Raw genomic sequence first — 23,920 nt, 5'->3', positions numbered from 1 at the left:
AAAAAATGCAAAACTGCTACTTCTCTTGCCTTTTCACATCCCCCCCATTCCCGTCGTCTGGGTGTACGGGGCGGGCGAGCGTGTGCTGCGGGCAGGTCCCCAGGACAACAACCCACGAGTTGGGGCGCGAAGCCCCTCCCCTAGCTTAACACACCTTGCTTGGAAGCGGGTGGAGGGAGGGGGGGAGAAAAGAGAGAGAAGGCTCGGGGCCGCGCATGCGCATTGCCCCGCGCCCCCTCCCCATCCCCTTCTACCTGTCACTGGAGCCGCCAGGGCTGCGCGCGCGGGCCGCGTTGGGCCGGATGGCGGGAGGCGGGAGGGCGGGCGGGGGCGGCGAGAGAAGAGGTGCGCGCGTGCGCCGTGGCGGCCGAACGGGGGGCGTGGCCTACGTTTGGAGGCGTGGCTTGAAACACAAGGGGCGTGGCCGCGCCGCGCGTGCGCAGTCACAAGTCCGGAGGAGGAGGCGGCGGCCACAGCGGCGGCCGGAGGCGGGGCGGCGGGGGCGAGCGAGCGAGTGAGGGCGCAACAGCTGCTCCGGGAGCACTTTCTCACCCAACAGTCCCCCGGCGCCGTCGCGCCCCGTCGGCTCTAGGGGACCCCCCCGGGAGCCTGCACTGTCCCGGGAGCGCGGGCGGACGAGTAGGGGGCGCCCTCGCCTTTGCACCCCTCGTGCGCACCCCCGCCCCGCTCGCTCGCTCACCTTTAAGCCCCGCGCCCGGAGGTGAGCCCGGCCCCCCCAGGTCGTGGTGTTGGGGTTGGGGTTGGGTTTGGGGTAAGGGGCGGAGGGACGGCTCCAGGAGGAGGAGGATGGCTTTTGGATTTTGGGGGGGCGTGTGGGGGCGGCCCCCTGCACCCCCCCATCGCCGGCTTGTGTTTTGGGGGGTCCCGAGAGCGGGCACAAAAGGCCCGAGAGCCCCGTCGGCGTCGCCGCCTCCTCCCCCTCCGCCCCTCGGCGCCCGCCCCCTCCCCGCTCGCCCATTCAAACCCGGCTCCGCGCTCGGGCCGTGGCAGTTCGGTCCCGGCCGCCGGCGGGCGAGCGAGCGAGCGAGCGAGGGAGGAAATGGCCGAGGAGCCCCCGAGCCGCAGGTAAAGGGGGCGCCCCTCCCGCTCCGGCCCTCGGGAGCCCCCCAAGACCCCACCGGCTCGTTAGCGCCAGCGCCCCCTTAAGCCCCCGGGGGTGCCCGCGCCCCCCACAGTCTCCCCAGGTGCCGGGGCAGCAGCCCCCCCAGCCGGCGTGTGCCCACAGTCGTCTTCTCTGCCCATCATGCTCCTTAGTCATTCGGGGGACACAGCCAGCGGAGAATAGAGCATGGTGCAGTTTTGGGGGGACGACCCCCACCTTTCATTACCGCCCCCCCATTTCGGATGGCTTGCTTCCCCGGGCAGGGGCACGCACCGCACCGCACTGTCCTCCAAAGTTGGTCGGGTGTGAGCCCCAATGGGGTGTCTATGTATGTGTGTGTGGGGGTCCCCCCCTCGGAGCCTTTTAGGGGTGCGGCTCCAAAGCGCGTGGGGGTCCCCCCACCCCTTTTGCCAAAGCTCAGGGCAAGTTGGAAAAAGGAAAAAAAAAAAACAATTGAGTTCCTAACAAGCGTCCCCCCGCAAACAATGGCCCGGACCGTCCGTCCACACCGGCCGGCCGGTTGGCCCGAGGGAAGCGTCTACGCGGGTCGGGCCGGGCCGGGCAGAGTCGAGTCGAGCCCAGTCGAGGGCGGGGCCTGGTTCGGCTCGGACCCCGCCACCCAGCCCCGCTGCGACTCCCTGGCGCCCCCAAACGGGTCTCTTCCCCGGGGCGCCCCGGGTTCGTCCGGCGGTGGGTGCCCCATCCCAAGCAGCCCGTTGGGGTGCGCCTCTGGGGTGTGAGCGCCCCCTTTTTCAAACGCTGTGACCCCGGGGAAGGGAAGCTAAAGCTAGCTTGCTGGTTCAACTTTCAATGAGCTCCCCCAGGACGCGTGTTCGGGGCCAGGGGGGGTGCCGGAGGATGCCCCCCACCGTCAGTTAGGCTGCAAAAGCGCTCATGGAATGGACTGGGCCTGCTCCTCCCTCCCCGGGCTAGTTGAGCTCGAAGTGCTCCCGAAAAGTAGGTTTTTTATTTATTTATTCTTCTTCTTTAAAGGGAAGTTTGGGTTCCGGAGGGCGCTGAGTAGTGGGGTTCGGATCATGTTTGTAAATTGCCCCCCCCAATCAACCAACTTAGGGTGGGCGCCCCAACCTTAAAAGGGGCGACCCCCCCTCCGAGCCAACGTAATTAGATGTGAGCGCTGCTACCTGCGCGGGGCCTAGCTAGGTATTGGGGGGGGGATTTGGGGGGATGATTCCCGACTCGGAGCCCACATTTTAGGGAGGAAAAAAAAAGACTCCGGGTAGGTGACTCGGAGGACGGGAAGCCGAATTGAATTCTTGGGCGGGTAGGGTGGGGGTGGGGAGGGCGGATGAGGGAGTTTCCCCCCCACCCTAAGGCTTTATAGTCTTCACCCTAAGCCCCCAACCACCCCACGACCGACCCCTCTCCGACCCCCACCGAAAGCAGCGTGTTTCCCCCACTTTGGAGCCGCAGGATCTTCCCACCACCCGGCACCTCCTTTTCCTCCCACTGGAAAGCGCCCGTCGCTTCCAGAGTTGTTGAAGGGGTTGGTGCATGTATCTTTTTTTTTTATTCTTTATTTTTCTTCTTTTCCCCCCCTTTATGATATTTCCTCGAGCCTCGGCTTCCCTTTTGTGACTCAGCCCCCCCCCCACTGGGTTTTGGAAAGGAGCTCTTGAACATTCCTAAAGGCCTCTTAGATAAGGTGGCGGTTGTGGGGGTGGGTGGGGGGGTCGTTGGTGGGGGTGGGCTGGGGGTGGTGACTGCCGTACCCGTCCAGAATCTGCCTCTTGCCCCCCCCCCATTTGGGGGAAGTCTTTGGGGGGGGAGGTTTGGATCCACTGAGCTTGCTTGCGTGTTTTGAAGCCAGCCTTAGTAGGTCTTGATTTCCAGTTCAGGTTGATTCAATTATGTCTTCATCGCTTTGGAGTTGCTTGAATGAGTTGACATGAGATTAAGCGCCACAAAAGGCGAAGGCCGCGTAACAAACAGCTGCCAAGCCCTGGTTGGCGAAGTAGGTAGGGGTTTTGGGGGGTGGTGGTGGCCCCCTCTTTACCTTCTTTTGTATGTCAAGAAGTTGCTTTTCAAGAGGGTTCTTGGGGGGGGAGGCTATTCGTGTACCCCCCTCCCACCCCCGCCTAGCCCGGGCCTGGTCTTGATGGTTCTAAAATAAGACTTAAAATAGTCTTCGTTTTGTAAAAGCTTCGAGAGTGAGTTAAATAGATGCAGTTTCAGAAAAAGAAAAAAAGAAAAAAAAAAAAGCCCTTTTGAGGCCGTGCTGACAAGTGCAGCCTAAGAACCTAATTGCTTTTTTGTCTGGGGGGAAATTAAAAAAAAAAAGAAAATAAGAAAAAAGTGCAGCAAAGCCACTACTACTTCATTGCTTGCTTTAGTTAATGTGTGCTAAGAACTTGGAAGGTGTGTCCTTAATGGTGGATGGCTTTTTTTTTTCTTCTTTCTGAGAAGTGTTGATTTTTTAGATCCTGTTGTTGGGTTCAGTTTCCCGAAGCTGGAACGTAGTTAGTGGCTTTTTAATTTTAATTTTAATATTAATTTTTTAATTGAGTATCGAAATCACCCCCCCCCCCATGGCCGCCGTTTTTATCTGTGTGTAGCTAAGGTGAAATCTTGAGAGGCGGCGACTCATTTGTAAAATTTGCGCTGGATGGCCCATTTGACCGAGTGGAGCAGGATTTGGAAATGGGCCGGTTTGGGATTTTTAATGGCCGGCGCGAGTGTAGACGGCACCTTGATTTGCATGCTGGAGGAGGAAGTGGGGGAAGTGACGGCTTTTCTCTTGAAGGACATCGCGTTTTCTTGCAGGGGAGAACTCGAGCTTTTTATCTTCAAGGCACCTTCCCAACACCTTTGCTGATTTTTTTTTTCCTGAATTACTCTATGAGATCGAAGTTTGCTGTGTTTGGGGGGGGGGGTTTATAGTAATTATTTCCTTATACTTATTCGTGCAAAAAAAAAAAAAAAAAAGAACCAGTATAACCACTTGGATGAAATTTTTGTACAAAGGTTTTTCTCCCTTTGACTCCCAAGATGTTAATAGCTCCCATCTCCCCCAATCTCCCCAGGTGATCCAACCTTTGCTTTGAAAGTGGAGGTAAATCCTGTGGTCTGGGGGGAAGGAAAGGGGGGGTGTATAGGTCCCTCCTGTAGACTTTTTAAAGAGGAAATCTGAAAATAAGATTTAATTATCAAGTCACTTAGAAACGATGAAACAATTAAGGAATGTAATGGCCTGGCAGCCGCCTTGGCCCGCCATCTCCTCACTGCACATCCCTGCCTAATCACTGTCTCTCTTAGTAGCATTTATTATGAAATGGCATGTTTTTGCCCCAGCAGGGCCACCCTTTTCTCCCACCCTGGAGAACTCCTTAATGCTAAGGTGCTTGATTAGAGCCTCAGGGGTCCCAGAAGATGTGTTTTCCCACTTTGCAAAAAACGATGTCTCGTCTCTCCACCCAGTGCTGGCAAACACGATCCTGGTGGATGGGTGGGTGGGGAATTTTGAGTAAGTTTGCATGGTTCCTGCCTGCCTTTTCCCACTTCAAAAAAAAAAGGGGGGAGGGGGGAGTCTACCTTTATCTGGTTCTTGAACATCCTAAACTATCAGACTTACTATTATTTCCCTGGAAGCTTTGTTTCAAGTTGCATTAGGACAAAAAAAAAAAAGTTGAATTATGATAAGTCTTCATACACCTGTGTGCTGTGGTTTTGAGGCTTCTGGATATGATTTTATGAAATGGCCCATTCTCAAGTTCCTATTTGAATCTAATCGCCAAGCAGAGTGTTTTTAAGTTAGGTGAAGTAGCCAAAGAAGGAGGCAATGGCTCTGTGTATGTGTGTGGCCCAGTGTTTTGGGGATTGTCACCTTTTTTTGGGACTGTACAGTAGGAATGGAAAACACCAGTTGTAAATACGGATAGGTTGGAGAAAATTAGGGGATTTCAAGTAAAAGTGCCTACAGTTGGGACAAACTACATTGCGCTTTTGTAGAGACATTTTCAAAGAAAACCCTGAAAATACACTTAACCAGCTATCAGACTGGAGTGAAAGGAATCCCAAATCGAAGGAAATGATATAAATAAAGAAAGGGTTTAGTTTCTGTAAATAATTTAAACAACCCTGGATGGTTGAGGAGTTGATTTATTTATTCCATCTTCAGATTTTGAGGGGAGAAAAGGCTGGTGGCTTGTTTAAATGTACCTGGAAGGAGGAATGAGTTACACCAAGATAACAGGCAGTGTGGGTAAGATGCCTCCGGTTTGGGTGAAGGGCATTTGATCTGGGCCAGAATTGGGAGGGCAACGTTTAAATACTTTTCTCTGAATATCTTAGGAAATAGGGGATCTAGACTTTCTGTTTCTCTTGTCACCAGCTAATCTAGTTGGGCCCATTTGCTGTGCTTTGTGTTTGTGGGTCACAGATTTTGAGATGGGAGGCAGGCGGCGACCAGAAATCTGCCTTTGAGGAAGTGGAAGAACCGGCCTCTAGCTTTCCTAAAATCTCCAGCTCTTGATGAGCAAGCTTGATTCTCGATACAAATCCATCTTCCAAATAAACCCCGGGGAAGCCCGTGGCCGCCAGCTGCTTCCACAATCACCCTTTTATTCGGAAGCTTGGAATGCACATTAAAAAACTTTGCATTTGAACATTCGTTGACTGACTGCTCTTAAGACCCCTCTGACTTCCTGCCTCTGTAACTGCAGAAATGAGTTACTGGAAGTTTGGGACCGGTTTGGTAATTTGATGTAAAAGTTGAGAAATAAAAAATGACTAAACCTAAAAAGATAGCTCGGTGAGTGATCTGGGGGAATTGGTTTATTCTCCAGTGTTCCCAGAGTTACCAATGGACACAGCCTCCTCTTCCTGCTAGTGCCCAGGCTTCTGTCGTTGGACTCTGGATACTGTGGCCTGGGGATTGTCTGGTTTATTCAGAAGTGAAAACTGTTGAGAAATTCACAAAGGCTGTCTAGATAATGTTTTTTGGAGGGTTTGTTTTTGTTTTGGGACCACACCCCAAAGTTACTCTTAATGGCATACTTCTGGCTCTGCTCAGGAATGATCACTTAGTGCGCAGGAGATCATATGGGATGCCAGGGATGGAACCCAGATCTGAGTGTGAGGCAAGCACCTTCCATCTTGTACTACAGCCCTGTATTAATGTTTATTCTTTAATAGCTGTTTGGAATAACTTTATTTTTTGTATCGACCCAGGGTTGTTTTGAAAATAGGTGATAGGGCAAAAGGGGGGTTGTTTTCCAGTTCTTTTTTCTTCACAGTATATACAGGAACAGTGATTATATGTGCCAATTTAAAGGAGAGTTCCCTCCAGCTCCCCCTAACTCTTGAAAGTGAACAGGTGAAGAAGGCACAAGGCCAGAACCAACGCCTTAGTCTTGACGCCACAAAGACTGGGAGGGGAATATTTAAATTGGGCTCCAGGAAGAGATCTCAGGTCTGAATAAAGGGTCTACTACAAACTCTCTTTGTATTTAATCAGGTTAAATTGGATATAATTTGGCCTTGTGGAAAAGGGAGAAGACGCGTGTTCTGGTTAGGGGGAGTGTAGAATTGTGATGATCATGTGTGTGGACATGTTTTATGTACTTACAGTGTTTTCTTTGTACAGAGTTGAATCATCCCACCAGGTAAGGAAGGATACAGCAGTTTTTCTTCTAAACTTCGTTGAAATCTCTGGTGTACTCTTTTAGTTTAAAACCTTTTCAAAATACTTAAGGGTAGAGCTGATTAAGTAGTCAGTATTGAAAACTGACAGATTAAGCCAGGCCTAATCTTCCTTAATTAAAACAATTTTTTGCTCCTTTTCCCAGTTTTTTCCCCCCTCCGTCCTCTTTAAAATGAGATTTTAAAAAGGCAGCTCACAGATCATGGTGTCTGTTAACATGGCAATAAATACTGAAACTAAACCGAACATGTAGTTCAAATTAAAATCCTCTGGCTAATCTTAAATGATTCGGTATGAATCAGGCAGTTTTATATCATGATAGTTAAGCTGAATATGCATGCCTTTTTTTTTTTTTTGTAATACTTTGGGCTCTGATTCTATGTGAATGAAAGGGGCACTTACACATACAGGTTCCAGAAAATTAGTAATCTCATTAGGATCCTCTCCACTATCAGTTGTCTCAATTATCGATTGCTTTTGAGTCATCCAAGTTTGACTCTGAACTTTGAGTGTTTTAATCTTCCTTTTTGCCTTAATTTTCAGGCATCTCTCTAGAGCCTTCTCTGAGGAACTGGGCCAGCTATTCAGCGTGTGTGTGTGTGTGTGTGTGTGTGTGTGTGTGTGTGTGTCTGTTTGTGTGACCTTGGTGATTTCCTTGAAATCATGTTGGCAGATTTAAAGTTACAGGTTTTGGTTTCTACTTTATAGATTGTATATAGTTTGTCTTGACTTGGCATAAAAAGGGGGTCTTTGGGGAATGGTCACGTATAAACTATAGAAGGAAAACTTTGCTAACTGGGTTTTGGGGAAGTTTTAGCAGCTTGGGTATTTCAGCCTGAATGGGTTTGGAACAATTCAGGTTGTACGGATGGGGGAGGGGGGGGAATAACTTGTGTGGTTACCTAAGTCTTGATTTAGGGCCACAGAGCCCTTTAGCAGGAACACTGCAAATGACTTGCCTGTACCTTGAATTTCCATGTGCAAAGAGAACTTTTTGAAGACTTTGCATAATTGGTGGCTGCTGGCTCCAGTCAGGACAGGCTCCTCCCTAGAAAAGCAAGCTGGCCCTTTGGGTGGTGAGGAATGGAGCCAACCTGTCAGTTGCTAGTTTTAGGGGTGAACCCATTATGGAGGGGTGCTTCATAGTTGGGGGTTGATTGTGCTGGAATAGATTAATGTGCTTTCTTCTAAGTGGGCTGAGATTGTGATACATGCAGAAAGTCTTCTGTACAGATGACCAGATTGGAGATACATGAGACCTAGGTGTCAGGTAGTGGGTCTCTTTCTCAGACCCCTGCCCCCTTTTGTTGAGTTAAAAGTTTTTAGGGGTCGGCATGGAAGTAGGGTGTTTGCCTTGCATGCAGAAAGACGGTGGCTTGAATCCCGGCATCCCATATGGTCCCCCTAGCCTGCCAGGAGCGATTTTTAGCGCAGAGCCAGAAGTAACCCCCTGAGCGCTGCCGGGTGTGACTCAAAAACAAACAAACCCAAAAGGTTTTAAAGTGAGTACCATTGTAAGTTAAACCGTAGTTTTTTTGTTTTAGGGACACACCCTGTAATGCTTTGGGCTTAGACCTGGTCCTCTGCTCAGGGATCATTTCTGGCAGAATTCAGAGAATCATATGGGGTGATGTGTTTGAAATTGGGTTGGCTGCATCAAGGCAAATGCTTTTCCTGCTGTACACTCACATCTCAAAACCTAGTATTTTTTCCCTGTAAAAAAGTAGGTTATGCTTGGATAACTTGTCAAGATTAAGTGCTGCCATTTATCTGTGGAAAGGTTGACAATTTTATTTCAACTTGGTGGGCCACACCTGGTGGTACTGTGGGGTTACTCTGAGCAAGGATCATTCCTGGCAGGATTCAGGGAACCATATGGGATGCTCTGGATTGAACCTGGCCTGATGGTGTGCAAAAGGCAGGCATCTTACCCACCGTACTGTTTCCGGCCTTGATTTTTTTTTTGTTTCAATTTTTTTGGCTCACCTGGTAATTAATGCTCAGGAGTTATTTCTGGCTCTGCTCAGGAATCACTCCTGGTGGGGTTTAAGATACCTTTGGGATTCAAACCTAAGTTGACCATGTGCAAGAAGACACATGGTGCTACTTCACATTCTGCTGTTTGCTGTGACTCCCTGTAGTTCTCAGGGCTTTCTCTGGCTCTGTGCTCAGGACCCACTTCTGGTGGTGCTTGGGGAACCATAGATGGCGCCAGGAATCAATCCTGGGTCAGCTGAAGGCAAGGCAAACTTCCTCATCTCTGAGCTGTTGCTCAGGCCATGAGTGTTCTATTCTGAAACTCTGAGCAGCACTTCTGGGCCAGCTCCTCTGAGGTGCCCTGGTGTGTGCCTTGTTCTGTCTTTGGGCTGAAGTTTGTCATGGCCTCCCCGATGCTTCCCTTCCCTTCCCTTCCATTCCAGGTCCTTGACCAGCAAGTAACAGGGATGTGCTGTGGACTCTGGGTGCTTTGCAGGGGTAAAGCAGAAGGTTCTAGAAGATGTGTATGTGGGTGGGTAGGATACAATTTCACTGGATTGAAATGTTGATTGCCATTTACAGTTAACTATGTATTCTAATGTTGTTTCAATTACTTTGAAAGGGTTTTGATTTTTTTTTTGGGTCCAGCTGGTTTGTAGGATTTCCCCCCTCCAAAGGTAGAAAAGTTTATTGGAAGGAAGAAGAGAAGAGTGAAGGAACTCCTCATGTTAAAAAACTTTGTATACTGGGGCTGGGAAGGTGGCGCTAGAGGTAAGGTGTCTGCCTTGCAAGCGCTAGCGTAGGATGGACCTTGGTTCGATCCCCGGCGTCCCATATGGTCCCCCCAAGCCACGGGCGATTTCTGAGCACATAGCCAGGAGTAACCCCTGAGCGCCAAACGGGTGTGGCCCAAAAACCAAAAACAAACAAAAAAAAGAAAACATGAAAAAACTTTGTATAGGACTCAGTTCTGATTGGTGGTTTTAAGGAAGTGTTTTGTGTCTCTCATGCCTTTGCTCTTGCATTTCCTCACCTGCTTTGCTGGGTTGGTTTTAATGGGTCAGTGTGAGAGTTATAAACCCCAACTGGTGCAGGTTTGGCTTGTGTCTATCAACTTTACGATATGATTAAACATAATTCATTAAAAAAAGTTTTTAAAAATCTAGGGGCTGGAGAGAGCACGGAGGTGTAGGGCATTTGCCTTGCGTGCAGAAGGACGGTGGTTCGAATTCCAGCATATGGCCCCCCCATCTGGTCCCCCAGGCCTGCCAGGAGCGATTTCTGAGCATAGAGCCAGGAGTAACCCCTGAGCGATGCTGGGTGTGACCCAAAAACAAACAAACAAAAGTTTTTAAAATTGTAAAGAACAGTAGATGGCAGTCATAGAAGATCATGGAGAAGTTTTGGTGAAGAGTGAAGTTGGTAGTAATACTGGTGGTGATGGCCTAGACATTCCTGAGCCATTGTCTGGTGCTGGCCCTTATGCTGTGCGGGTGGAACCCTGGGTTGGGACTGGAACCACCTGCCCACCACATTCCCCACCCCAACACACATAAAACTAACTCTTCCCAGGGGTTGGCCCTGAAAGATGCAGATGGTTCCATTCTGTAGGCAGTTGTGGTGTGTACCATAGTTTGTGCTGGGTTGTGGGCCTGGTCCTGGAGAATGAGGGGACCGGGAGGATGATTTGTGCCGAGAGATTCCACAAAGGTGACACTGCCTTTTTGGGAGGAAGTGGTTGCGTTTTTACTATCCAGTCAGTGTGGGTAAGGTGCCTGCAGACCCCACTACCAGAGTGGCTCCTTTGCCCAATTGATTTCCCTTTAGATATTTGAATCTGTAGGAGATATGGATGGATGGAGATGGAGCGAATATGAGGACACTCCCAGGCTGTGTCTGCCACACCCCATTTTCCAGAGGGGCACAGTTCTGTCCTTTGGGGAGAAAATACAGAACATTTCTGTAGAAAATGAACTGCTGTAGATTACCCCTAAAGTGAAACTTGACAGTCAGATTCCCAAATCAGAAAACAGTTGAGTCCTGATTTGGGGGTGAACTTTGCTTTTGCCATATCTGATTGCCCCAAGTAACCCTCTTTGTCCTCTCACTGCTCTGTTTTTTTAGCGGCTATTTGGACACCAAGGAGAGGACAGTCTGGATTCCTAGTCTTGTTAATCTGTGTAGCTTTGTGGAGAAGTCATTGTTTCTCTGCTATTTAGCTGTTGGCTGGTGCAAACTGTGGTCAGAGTTTGATAACTAACTGCTGGGCTGTGAGTTGCTGCAGTTACGGTGTCGCCTGGGACACAGGCCAGGAGTTTGTATTTGTTGAATGACTCAAGGACGGCCTGGGTGCCTGATCTATCACTTACCCACACACTACTCGGCATCCTGATGGGCTCACAGGTTTTGTAGTCCATCCCTTCCTCTCTGGAACTGGTTCCCCCAGTCCAGTCTTTTGGAATACTCATTCTCTGTCTGCTACTTGTCCCCCATCCTGTGTGAGGACCCCAACTTTTCAGCCTGTGCCTTAGCCAGGACTAGAACTGGAGTCACAGGAATGTTCCATGTCAGGCGGAGCCCAGCCCTAGTATTATTCCTCTCTATTGTGGTTGTAATGAAGACTGGGAGATAAAAAACACAAAGTCCTTTTTTTTTTGGGTGGGGTGGGGAGTTTTCAGCCACACCTGGTGATGTTCATGTTGACTCCTGGCTCTGCACTGAATTAATCCTGGCTTTGCTCAGGGGGACCTTCTGGGATGCCCCTGATTGAACCTTGCTTCCTTCATGCAAGGGAAATGCCCTACTCACTGTACTCTCTCCTGCTTCGTCCTTTGTTTCTTGACCTAATCTTGGATCTGCAGTCTTTTTACAAAAGGTTACAGGGCTAGCTAGTCTCTGGCAAAGGGCAGTGCTTGGGGAGGGGAAATGTGTGCATGTGAGTGTGAGAATGTGTGGGAGTGTCAATATGGAGAAAGGGAAGAACAACTGGGCTTATTGCTTACATTCACAGCTGAAGCTGGTGGGGTTAGAAAGCTCCCCATTCTAGTTAGAGTAAACTTTCAGCCTTGCAATGAAAGTGAGGTGAGTCTGTTTACATTTGGGTCCTCAGAGGCAGAATTGAGGCTTACGAGGATCAATTGAGGCTTCTTGACCAAAGGCCCGGATGTGGTGATCCTTCACCTGCCAAGCTTTTAGGAAGGCGGGTTGAAAGAAGAGGAAGGACCCTTGGCTTCTGAGGAACAGCTGAGATGGGGATTGAGGGTGGCTGGGGATGGAGCCTGACCTGACCCTCTTTCATGGGCAGCACGGGCCTAGCCCTGAGCCCCAACTGAGGCCTCTATTTCTCAGGGTCTGGAGTGCTGTTGGTCATTTGGGCTGCAACGCCCCCTGAGGTGCTCAGCAGATATCAGATTTGAACTGGGGTTGTGGAGCCTCGTGGGCTGTGTTTCTGACTGGGCATGAGCCTGTGGGCACCCGCATATTTTTAGGTGCTGTTGTTTCTGGGATGTTAGTGACATGGGAACTGGGATGGGGGGCTCTGGCTTTCATATTTCAATTTCCATCTTAGTCTGTGTGATTCCTAGATTCCAGGGTGCTGAGATTTTCTGCCGTTGAAAAATGTAGCCTTTTCTTGCAGATAAAAGTGTACTCAGCCACATGTGACCATTTCTGAAACTTAACTTTTGAGGTTTTATTTTGGGGGGAGGGTCACACCCGGCAGTACTCAGTGGTTACTCCTGGCAGGCTTAGGGGACCATGTGGAATGCCAGGATTTGAACCATCCTCTGTCCTGGATTGACTGAGTGCAAGGCAAAACACCCTACTGCTATCACTCCAGCCCCAACATTTGAGAATTTATGTTCTTGGAACACTCTGCTCAGGGTTTCTTTTTTTTTGTTTGTTTTTTTTTTTTTTTTTTTTTTTGGGTCACACCTGGCAGCACTCAGGGGTTACTCCTGGCTCTATGCTCAGAAATTGCCCCTGGCAGGCACAGGGATGTCGGGGTCCTGGGTCGGCTGCTTGCAAGGCAAACACCACTGTGCTATCTCTACGGCCCCCTGCTCAGGGTTTCTTTATTTTTTTTAATTATCTTTATTTAAACACCGTGATTACAAATATAATTGTAGTTGTATGATTAAAGTCATGTAAAGAACCACCCCCCCTTCACCAGTGCAGGATTCCCATCACCGATTTCCCAGATCTACCTATTCCCCACCCCACCCCACCCACACCTGTACTCGAGGCAGGCTTTCTTTTTCCCTCGTTCATTCACATTGTTATGATAGTTTTCAGTAGTTATTTCTCTAACTGCACTTATCATTCTATGTGGTGAGCTTCATGTCATTAGCTGCGCCTACATGGGAAGATGGGGGGAAGTAAGGGTTGGACGGAGGCAGTAAAATATTAGAAATGAGCATTGTAGGGCAGTATCAAGGTCACAGTACAAGATGGCTATTACGGATATATAAAATGTATGCACACAATACTATCAATATGAAGACAGATAAAAAATTTCCAGTGACTATCCCAACATAAACCAGTTCTTGAACGGCCCGCCCTCCTCCCAGAGCGCATTCCCATTAGTGTAGGGAGAGGTAGGGGGGAAGCCTGTTAACACCTATAGAGTCCACCTAGACCGACGCCCAGGGAAGGCCTGAAGTCCAGGGGATAAAAACCCTATACCTGGCAAGAGCTGGTCTCCAGAATCAAGGAGGAAACTGGAAGCCAGATGTCTGCCCACCCTCCTCCCCATGCACCTCTTCCCTGGAGTACAGAGGGAGGGGGAAAGCCTGAGGACCACTAAGAGTCCACCTGAACCCACTTCTGGCCATCTGAGCTGGCACCCAGGGAAGGCCTGGAGTCGGGAAAAAGACAAGGACAGCTGGGGGCCTGCCAAGCCTCCCAGCACTCCCTAGGCTAGGGAGAAAGGCTCTGGTATGGGGCCTCCCCATACCTGCTCAGGGTTTCTTAACTAGACGCACAATAATTCCAGTGATGGAAGCAGGTGTAAGGATTGAAGAATGGCTTAACGATGGAGCTCTGAGCATTTGGCTTGGGACGGGGTTGCACACCTTGTGTTGGTTCAGAGAAAGCTCTTGGATTCATCCCAGCTGCAGCGAGGCCCACCACCGCCGCCACCACACTCCAGACCACTTTTCTCATCAAGTAACTAACCAGTCTTTATTTTTCTGCTTCAGGTTGTGGAAATCCCTCCCAGTTTCTGGAATTGAATTCTTTCTCAACTAATTCACTCAATGGAAACCAAGAGAACTAAGGCTTTGCTGATTCATATTTAAATGGAAGCACTGTGGTAGCCTGTCTTGTCTGCACTTGTTTGGTAAGGGCCAGTGATTAGCGCCCTCTTGCCTCACGCAGGGCTTGCTGCTAGGGGACAAGAAGTTTGGGAGCCGCTTACTCTTTGGGCCCTGTGTGGATTGATAGTGGCTCCGGTTCTGAGCAGCTGGTGCTGCGAGCCCTCCAAGTGGCCTTACTCTGACGAGGCAGGACCTGCCCGAGGTGGCCCTCACCATGCCCACCCAGTCCTTGTTGGTGTACATGGATGGGCCCGAGGTGCTGGGCGGTGGCGCGCTGAGCACAGAGCTGGAGGATGTAGTGTCCATCAAGGGGCCACAGCCCACTGTCCCTTTCCGAGCTGCCTCTGAACGAGGCACTGCTGCAGCTGCTCAGCTGGAGGCGCAGCTGCCCCTGGATTGCATGTTCTGCAGCCAGACTTTTGCCCACGCAGACGACCTCAACAAGCACGTCCTGCTGCAGCATCGGCCTACGCTGTGTGAGCCGGCAGTGCTACGCGTGGAGGCCGAGTACCTCAGCCCTCTGGACAAGAGGCAGGGCCGGGTGGACACGGCCCCAGATGCTGGTGGCCCCGATGGAGGGGAGGAAGAGGAGCTGAGCTGCGAGGTGTGCGGCCAGGCTTTCCGCACCGCCTTTGACGTGGAGATGCACATGAAGACGCATAAGGACTCGTTCACCTACGGCTGCCATGTGTGCGGGCGCCGCTTCAAGGAGCCCTGGTTCCTCAAGAACCACATGCGCACTCACACTGGCAAGGCGGGTGCCAAGGGCAGGCTTCAGCCTGGCCTGGAGAGCCCGGCCACTATCAATGAGGTAGTGCAGGAGCCCACCACCGCCCCTGCCACCCTGGCGTCCCCCTACAAGATGTGCATGGTCTGTGGCTTCCTCTTCCCCAACAAGGAGAGCCTGATGGAGCACCGGAGGGTGCATGCCAAAGAGGATGCGGCGACCGCTGGCCTTGGCCTGGACCCGCCGCCATCCCCACCTGCAGCGGCCTTTCTGCAGTTTCTCAACCTGAGGCCAAAGTGCCCGGATGTTGAACAGAGGCCCCCTCCCAAGTGGATCCCGCAACTGGACCCGTTCACCACCTACCAGGCCTGGCAGCTGGCCACCAAGGGCAAGGTGGCTGTGTGCCGTGAGGTGAAGGAGCAACCTGGCCAGGATGGCAGCACTGACAACGATGACTCGTGCTCGGAGAAGGAGGAGCTGGTGGAGATCTGGGGCACTGCCCCCGGCCGCAGCCACACCGACACCAAGGCCAAGGGTGGCCGCAACAGCTGCCCGGGGCTGGCAGCTGACAAGGAGAAAGCCCGGCAGGCCGCTGGTGGAGATGTGCCTGGTGGGGAACCTGACCCCAAACTGGCAGGCAGCAAGGAGAAGCCCACGCATTGTTCGGAGTGTGGCAAGGCCTTTCGCACCTACCACCAGCTTGTGTTACACTCACGGGTGCACAAGAAAGAGCGACGGACTGACTCTGGGTCCCCCACCTTGGCCACTGATAGCAGGCAGCACCGCATTGGCTCGCCTGAGTTGCCCGCCGTCCTGGAGGAGAATGGGACCCTGGACCGAGAAGGGGGTTCTGAAGACGGATCTGAGGATGGCCTTCCCGAAGGACTGCCTCTAGGTGAGTGTCCTGGCCTGCGCTGATGGTTCTGTGCCTGATGGCAGGAGGGAGGTTGGGGGGCTGGAGGGAAGTCCATGTGTTGGAGCAGGGAGTATAGCGGGCCCACACCCCTTGTCAGCATCACTTTCTCCCCATGTTGTCGTCGTATCTGTCCTAGCATGATTGAGCAGAGTGACCTCCCAGGGCTGCTCTCATTTCCTTAGAGCTTCCTAGAACAGCCTATACTATTGGCTCTTGTCTGAGGCAGCTGTATAGGAGTGGGGTTTGTGCTCATGAAGGGATGTTTTCCATTGAGTGGGGTCATGGGGGCTGAAAGGTGTCCTTTCTGCAGCTCCAGCTCCAAGAATGGGGCCTTCCCAGGCCCCTGATCTTCACTGTCTACCAGGACCCGCGGTTTGTCTGGTTGGCAGACATTAGCTCCTGGGTTTCTAGGGCTCACTAAAGGCCCCAGGATCCTGTCAGACACTGGGACCCCGAGACAGGAGCCAGCTGAGTCCAGCTAAGTCACTGTTGGCTCTGTTCAGTTGGGTTTGGTGGCATTTGTCGGAGTCTGTGACTTTACTGAGAGTTGGACCAGGGGTACCTGTCCTGGAGCTGTGGGCACTGTGTGAATGGAACTGACTGGCTTCCAGCCTTTTCCATTGACCCTTCTGTCAGAGTACCGCAGACCTGCTCCATGTTGGTTTCTGCCCTCCATGTTGGCAGACACCCAACACCCTCAAGCTTGGTGAGTGAGCAGCAGGACAGTGAGTCAGGGACCAAAGGACGGGAACTAGTATCAGGGACCCGGGGACAGGAATGAACATTGGGGACCCATATGTGTGGTCAGACATCCCCAGAATCGTAACCCGGGATGTTCCAGATAGCTCTTGTCCCATGCCCAGACCTTTTCTTGGTTGCCTTGAGTAGACTGCAGCTCTGGAGCATTAAGGTGACTCAAATTTCTGCTCACAGTAATATTACCCACACACTGCCACAGGAATGGGTAGAGAAGACGGCCTAACCTCTGTCACTTAAGCCCTATGTGGTCCTTTACTGGGATGTGCTTTGGCTTGAAGTTGCCCTAGGAGATGTGAAGTGGCCAGTAGTAGGTTATGTGGGCAAGGAAATGGGTTGGAAAGTGGGCTGGGCAGAAGGGTGGGCCTGGTGTCTGCAGGTGACACATTGCTCAACCTGTCTTTGCCCCCATTTCCCTGCCCATAGGCCTTTGTCTTGCCCTTCCCAGGCCGTTTCAGCAGTCCTGGTTGACCAGAAATCTGCATCACTCAGGGAGCAAGACTCTGGGGTCTGTGGGTCTTCATGGCCATTGTGCTTAAATAGAGGCATTTCCTAATCTTTGGGGTATGGTGCAACATCCTAAGGCCCTGACAACGAAGAGCTAGAAGGAGGAAATCAGTGTGGGCTGCTGCAGGGCCACATTTGGGGCCACCTTGGGGTGAGAGGACCCCTTCCTCAGCTGTCTCAGGGACCTCTGGGCCCTTAGAAGTGGCCTATCCTTCTAGTTTAGCAACTTCCCATGCTCCTGCATCCTTGGTAGTCTGCAGCACTCTCTGGTACCTGGAGGTGCATTTGCACACAGGGCACATGGATTCTGACCCTGTCTGAGTTTGGGGTTGGGGTGGGTGGTTGGAAATTTAGATTGAAGCACATGGATCATGGAAGGCGAAGGCCCTTTGCACTGGAGGCAGCAGTGTAGAAGGCAGAGCTGGCCTGGACAGTGAGTGCAGCTGTGTTGCATACAGACCCTGCCTGGGTGATGGGGCTGGCTGTGAGCTCTGGGTGGCTGCTGCTTAGAGCTCTTTATCCCATGACCCCTGGGAGCTTTCCTCCTGCAAATGTGGAAGCATCAAGTGTGACCCCTAGTCATCTGGAGAGAGATGGTGGTTGCAGCCAGTAGTTTGTGTGTGGGTGGTTGTGTTCCCCACCTAGTGCTCAGCCAGGCATTTTCCTGCAAAGATGAGCCCTGTGCTTGCTGCCCTCTAGTGGCTGCTGGCCAGATTGCAACTTCCTTGCTTTGCTCAGCATCCCACTGTTGCCTACTCTGGAAGCTGCTTGTTATCCCTCCGTGTCTGGGGACGGCTGCCTCTCCCCACACATTGATCCTCTGGGTCGGGGGTCTCACATAATCTCCAGGCCCCCTCTCTCCGTCCCCAGGCTAGCAGTTGTGTTAGCTGTGCTTTCCAAAAACTTGCCCAGTGTTGAAGTCCTTTTTTCCTTAGTTTTTATGTTTCCTGACTTGTTTTCTGACATATACTGTTTTTGTTTCTACTTTAAGATAAAAATGATGATGGAGGGAAAATAAAGCATCTTACATCCTCCAGAGAATGTAGTTATTGTGGGAAGTTTTTCCGTTCAAATTATTACCTCAATATTCATCTCAGAACACACACAGGTAAGGAGCCGTTTGTAGCTGTTGCCAAGAATGTCCCCTTGGGGCTTTCCCAGGGAGGCCGGATCCCTACTGACAATGGTCTGGCTGTCACGGGGGCCCCCATACCACCTCAGCCCTGGGACCCTTTCCCAGCCCGTCTGAGGCCACTCCGCGGGGTCACTCTGGCTCCCTTGCTCATTCCAGGTGAGAAACCGTACAAATGTGAATTCTGTGATTACGCCGCCGCCCAGAAGACCTCCCTGCGCTACCACTTGGAGCGTCACCACAAGGAAAAACAGGGGGACCCAGCCGCCGAGGGCAAGGCCGAGGCTGCCACGTTGTCCCCTGAGGATGGCGGCGCCCACACCAAAAATCTGAAACGCTTTTATGACGGTGCCAAAGATGGGAAGGGCAGTGCCCCCGCCGCCAAGCAGCTGAAGGGGGTGACGGCGGCCTCTGCCTTCCAGAACCTTCTGGGAAGTGCCATCCCCAAAGATTCTCAGGATTTTCAGAGCCACACCCCCGAAGACGCTGCTGCTGAGAAGGGGGGCAGCGTGAACGTGCTCAAGAGACGCGCCCCCATGGACACCCAGCCCCCCCACGTGGCCTGCAGAACTGAACCAGTTGGGGCCCGGCGGGTGGCTGACTGCCAGGACCGGCCCCTGAACCTCTCGGTGGGGGTCCTGCCCAGCTGCCCGGCACTTTCACTGAGCCGCAGCCTGGTCCCCACCGTCACCTGCCCTTTCTGTTCCTTCAAGACCTTCTACCCTGAGGTCCTGATGATGCACCAGCGCCTGGAGCACAAGTACAACCCCGATGTCCACAAGCACTGCCGGAGCAAGTCTCTGCTACGGAGCCGCCGCACGGGCTGCCCCCCGGCCTTGCTGGGCAGAGATGTGCCTCCCTTCTCTCACCTCCACAGGCCCAGGCCCAAGCCTGCCGGACCTGCTGCGCAGCCCAAATCTCTGCCCGCTGAGAAAGCCAAGCTCAGCAAGGCGCCCCCTGCCTCGGGGGCAGACCCCACCAGCACTTTAGCACCAAGTAACCTGAAATCCTCCCACAGGCCCTCACCGGGGGCAGCGGGGGCTCAGGGGGCCCCCGTGGCCGGTCGGCAGCAGCCCTCAGAGCTGTTTGCCAAGGCCAGCACCGAGAAAGCAAGACGCCCAGATGCCAGGCTTAAGCCCCCCGCCTCGACATTGCAGCCTTTGCTCCCCAATGGTTTTGCCGACCAACCCCCCAAGACCGAGGGCCCCTGGGGCTCAGGCAGAGACTATTTCTGTGGCCGGAGTGCGAGCAGTGCTGCTGCCGAGTTTGGGGAGCCTCTGCCAAAGAGGCCCAAGGCTAGCATGGCAGCCCCTGAGGGGGACCAGCCAGGGCCCAACTTCCGCCGGGGCTTTGACCACTTGCCCAAGTATCACTCAGTGCGTGGGGTTACGTCTCTGCTAACCCAGGAGTGTGTGTGCCTGCCAGCTGCTGGGCTGCCCTCCAAGGCCAGGTTTCTGAGCCCCGGGGAGGCTGAGCCTTCTAGCGTGCTGAGCACCCAGAAGGCCTACGGGGCCCCCGGGCCGCTGTACCCCTGTGGACCTGCTGGGAGCTCTGCCACTGCTGGTCCCCGATTGGAAGGTAGGCCCGAGTGCCCTGTTCTGTCCTGGGGCTGCAGGAGGTGCTGGGGGGGGGGGTGGCACATGTTCCCCCTGGACAGGGCCTGTCCTGGGGGAGGGTTGAGTATTTCAGACTTAGCAGGGTCCCTGGTATGAAACTCAGGACTCACTAGGATCCAGCAACCTGCCCTGGAACCCAGCCTTTTGTGTCCCCCTTGAGTTTGGGTGCCCCCGACTGAATGCAGTGTCTTGTACTTGCTCAAAGGGGCTATATATCACCCAGAGATCCTGGGGTCTCTTGGTGGCTCACTGCTATGAACACTGGGAAGTCCAGCCTGTGTGTGTGGGTGTCCCTTGCCCTGTCACCTGTCCAGTACATACTGAGGCCTGTTGGCCTATGGCTTACCCATCCTGTGGGACTCCTGGGGCGTCGCTTCACACTTGAGCTGGAGCTGCCCCAGGCAGGCCCCTGATTACTTGATATGGGGCCCTTGAGACTGTTGGCTTCACTGGTGTTCAGAGAGACTTTTGCCCAGTGGCAGCCCCCGAATTCCATACTGTCTTCTCCTCCCACCTCCTTTGGCACCTAAAATTTGCTCCTGGGACAGATTAGACCAGGGCAGGGATGTTGGGGGTGGTGGGGCAGAGTGAGCACTTGGATGCTTCAGCCTTAGTGCCTGCCTCAGGCTGCTGTTCCCTTGGGCCTTAGCTCTGAGAATAGGCTAGTACTGTGTGGGGCTGGTTGTGTGTATGTGTGTGGCACTGGCTTCAGACACCCCATTATTGCATGGCTTTAATAGAGTCTTTTCCTTCCTTTTCTCCAATCAGGAAAAAGGCCAGTGTCATATCAACACTTGTCTAACAGCATTCTTCAAAAGAGAAACTATGAGAATTTTGTTGGGAATGCACATTATCGACCAAATGACAAAAAAACTTGACTTCCCTCTTTTGGGAAACAAAGGTGAGCACATGAAATACTGACATTAAGGTGCCAGAGAGAGCACAGCGATAGGGCGTTGGCCTTGCATGCGGCCTACCCAGGAGGGACCTGGTTGGATTCTCAGCACCCATGTAGCCCCCAAGCCTGCCAGGGGCAATTTCTGAGCGCAGAGCCAGAAGTAACCCCTGAGCACTGCGGTGTGGCCCCCAAATCAATCAACCAATAAATAAAGTTAAAAAAATACATTAAGACCAAATGTGGGGTTTTGGGCATTTGACTTACATACAACCGACCTGGGTTGGATATCTGGCTCCCCATATAGTCCTGAGCACTGCCAGGAGTGAGTCCTAATGCAGAGCAAGAGCTACATGCTCTTAAATTTTTCACGTGGTTTCTTGAAAATTTTGAAGATGTTCTAAAAAGACCTAAGATGTTTGAAAATCATGCTCAGCAGTAGAATCCTTGCAGTGGCCCTGGGTTCAGTTCTTGGGTTCTATCCCCCCAGTACTGCCAAAAAACATTAGGAGCCAAAATGCTCAGGAGGGTGAAATCATTAATAGAGACCAGAGTTTCTATTGACTCTGAGACCCCATTGGCGCCTCCCCACAGGGAATGGCAGCCTTGTATGTTACAGGAGGGGGAGGGGGGCAGAAGGTTTTGGCCTTGCTGGGCTAAGAGGCAGTGGGGTCAGAGTTCAGGTAGGGCCATGTGGGCAACATGGGGTCAGAGGTCGGGCTGGGCTCAAGTGGAAAAGCAAGACCAGGCTCTTTATGTCTGTGTGGCCCCTGCATGCCGCTTGGAGATGGGTCTGCCACACTATTGTGGAACCCCCAACTTTAGTCTAGCATCCCACCTCAGGGTCTGCACATACGCGGCGCTGACTCCCCAGTGGGATTGAATGGGAGCTTGCTTTCAGGTTCTGGGTGGTCATTGGGTACAGGCCACCTCCGTGGATGTTCAGTGTCTCCTGTTTTTAGGGTCTCGAGGGGTGGGGTTGTGGGGATAGGAGCGAGCAGGACCCAAAAGTGACATATTTGGCTTGTTGGGGCTCCCTGGAGGGGTGGGTGGGAGGCACCCCACTGTCCAGAGAGGGTCTGGGTACTCTGGAACAGAGCTCCTTCCTGGCAGCCTGCATGTAGCTCACAGGCCCGCCAATGGCATCGCCTTCTGGCCCCAGAGATTGGCTCCCAGTGTGCTGGGTCCATGCCTCCGCTTTATACTTTGCGGGGTTCCCAGGGGTTTGTCCGGTCTTGCAGGGACCTGAGACATTTCTGATGTTACCTTGGCTAAGCTGCTGCTAAGTAGATTTAGGGGCTCCTTTAGGTAACACACACCTCCTGAGTTTAAGGGCTAGAGCTGACTCAGTGGGTGAGCAAGCGGCCTTTTTTTTTTTTTTTTTTTTTTGATGTAGGAGTACTGGGTTTGTCTTTTGGTATTGCTGAGCCCTGCTGGAGTGATCCTCTAAATATGGAACCGGGATCATTAGTAGTTGCTGAACATTGCCATGTGTAGCCCCCAAAACAGCTTACTCTCCTTTGTGCATAAATACAGTGCTGTTTGTCCTGGGGTCCTTGGTGTGTTCATTTTAAGAAACTATAGAAAATTTGGGCCTCACCAAAAATCGGGGCTCAGGGCTTATTCCTGGCAGGACTCTGTAGGCTGCAGTGGATTGAACCTGGGTCAGATGCATTTAAGGCAATGCCCATCTGCTGTCTCCAAGTCCCAACACAAGTTCATTGTCTCTCACTTAAAAATTTAATTCTGGGGCCCGGAGAGATATAGCACAGTGGTGTTTGCCTTGCAAGCAGCCTATCCAGGACCTAAGGTGGTTGGTTCGAATCCCAGTGTCCCATATGGTCCCCCGTGCCTGCTTGGAGCTATTTCTGAGTAACCCCTGAGCATCGCCGGGTGTGGCCCCAAAACCAAAAAAAAAAAAATTCTGGTTCCAGTTCCTGGGCTGGCTGTGATGTCCTCATGTTCGGCCTTTTCTCTCTGTAGGTATTGCAGGGCGGAAGTGTGGACTCCATGCAGTTAGATTAGCTCAGCCCTTGAGAAAGCAAATGGTGAAATCTACTGAGATAAGCTGTGACCGGCCTGTACATAATGCACAGAAGGAACACTACAGTTTTGTAAAGTGCTTTGGGTAACTTTGTACCAAATAGCAATAAAAAACAAGAGCTGGAGCAGTTGGTTTGTATGCAGAGACCTGAAATCTCGATTTTTGTCCCCAAGTCTTTTTTTTTTTTTTTTTAAAAGAATTGACCAAATAAGTGGAGTTTTTTTGCATACTTGAGCGCTGCTGAAAAAAGAAATCATTTGGGGGCAGGGGGTGTGGGGGTGGGAGAGAAAAGTATATAATGTTTGCACCTCAGGTAAAACTGTAAATTGTAAACCTGCTTGTTTAATTCCTCTGTGTATTATCATTCTCTTATGTAGCTCATTTCTCTGAGCGGTTTCTGTTTGTGCCCTCTCATTTAAAAATGTATGTTTCTAGGGAAAAAAAGCAAAAAAAGCAATGACTTGTATTATGTTAAATTCTCTGCAGTCTGTTGTCTTCACAAAGTCCTTAAAGTAAATTGTGACCCTCCCCAAAGGGGGAAGATGGTGCCATGCAGCTGAGGTCAGCCCTTTCGATTTGGGGGTGAGGGGGCGGTCTCGGCCTGCCTGTGGCATTTGTGCCGTGTGTGCGTGGGTGCATATGTGTGTGTGTGCACACGCACAGAGACTCGTTTCCTTCCGCATAGAGGCACCGCACCAGAACGTTCACAGAGTTCCTTAAATTTGATTTACCCCCAAGCAATCTTTTATTTTTATTTTTTGGCTGGGAAATTTTTTTCAGTGTTTCGGGCATTTGAGAGCCCGATGACTCTCTGGAAATGTTAAATGCTGAATTACACACGTGCCTGACAAATCCCGAAAGCAGTTTCAAAGAGTTGGTTTTATTTAGGTTTGTTTCTGAAGTCTGTGCCCAGCGCCTGCAGAGAGTCCCAGAGGTGGTGACAATCACCGACTCCTCCTTAATTCGCATATTTTTTGGGGGGATGTTTGCAGAAACACCGGTTTTTCTCTGCACCTGCCCTTTAGGTTTTAAAGTGGCCTGGTTGCCTCTGGCCATCTGGACCTCTTTTTAAAGTTGGGGGTTCCCTTTGTGTGCTGTCTGGGCACCCCCATGATGTTTTATTAAGAAAAATTGTTTCAAAGAGAAGATTTGCACTGTGCGCGCTTCTCTGGCCTTGTGCTCTGCAGGGAGCCAGGGCCAAGTCCTCATGAGGCTGGACTCGAACCCCATATGCAACCCGAAGCTACTTG

At 51.9% G+C, this 23,920-nt stretch overlaps 1 protein-coding gene across 1 annotated transcript; it reads left to right on the top strand.

Moving 5' to 3' along the window:
* The first annotated feature begins 14,291 nt into the window (after positions 1-14,291).
* On the top strand, positions 14,292-22,794 carry ZNF217 (zinc finger protein 217). Its single transcript, XM_049781318.1, has 5 exons — positions 14,292-15,699; positions 17,975-18,091; positions 18,275-19,693; positions 20,500-20,632; positions 22,610-22,794. The coding sequence occupies exons 1-4, from the start codon at positions 14,292-14,294 to the stop codon at positions 20,607-20,609; spliced, it is 3,054 nt and encodes a 1,017-aa protein (XP_049637275.1). The 3' UTR covers positions 20,610-20,632; positions 22,610-22,794.
* Positions 22,795-23,920: the final 1,126 nt, after the last annotated feature.

This window comes from Suncus etruscus, chromosome 9 (genome assembly GCF_024139225.1).
Source record: "Suncus etruscus isolate mSunEtr1 chromosome 9, mSunEtr1.pri.cur, whole genome shotgun sequence".
In the NCBI taxonomy this organism is placed as follows: Eukaryota; Metazoa; Chordata; class Mammalia; order Eulipotyphla; family Soricidae; genus Suncus; species Suncus etruscus.
Note: the sequence above shows the minus strand (reverse complement) of the source record. Positions and strands in the feature narration are given on the sequence as shown.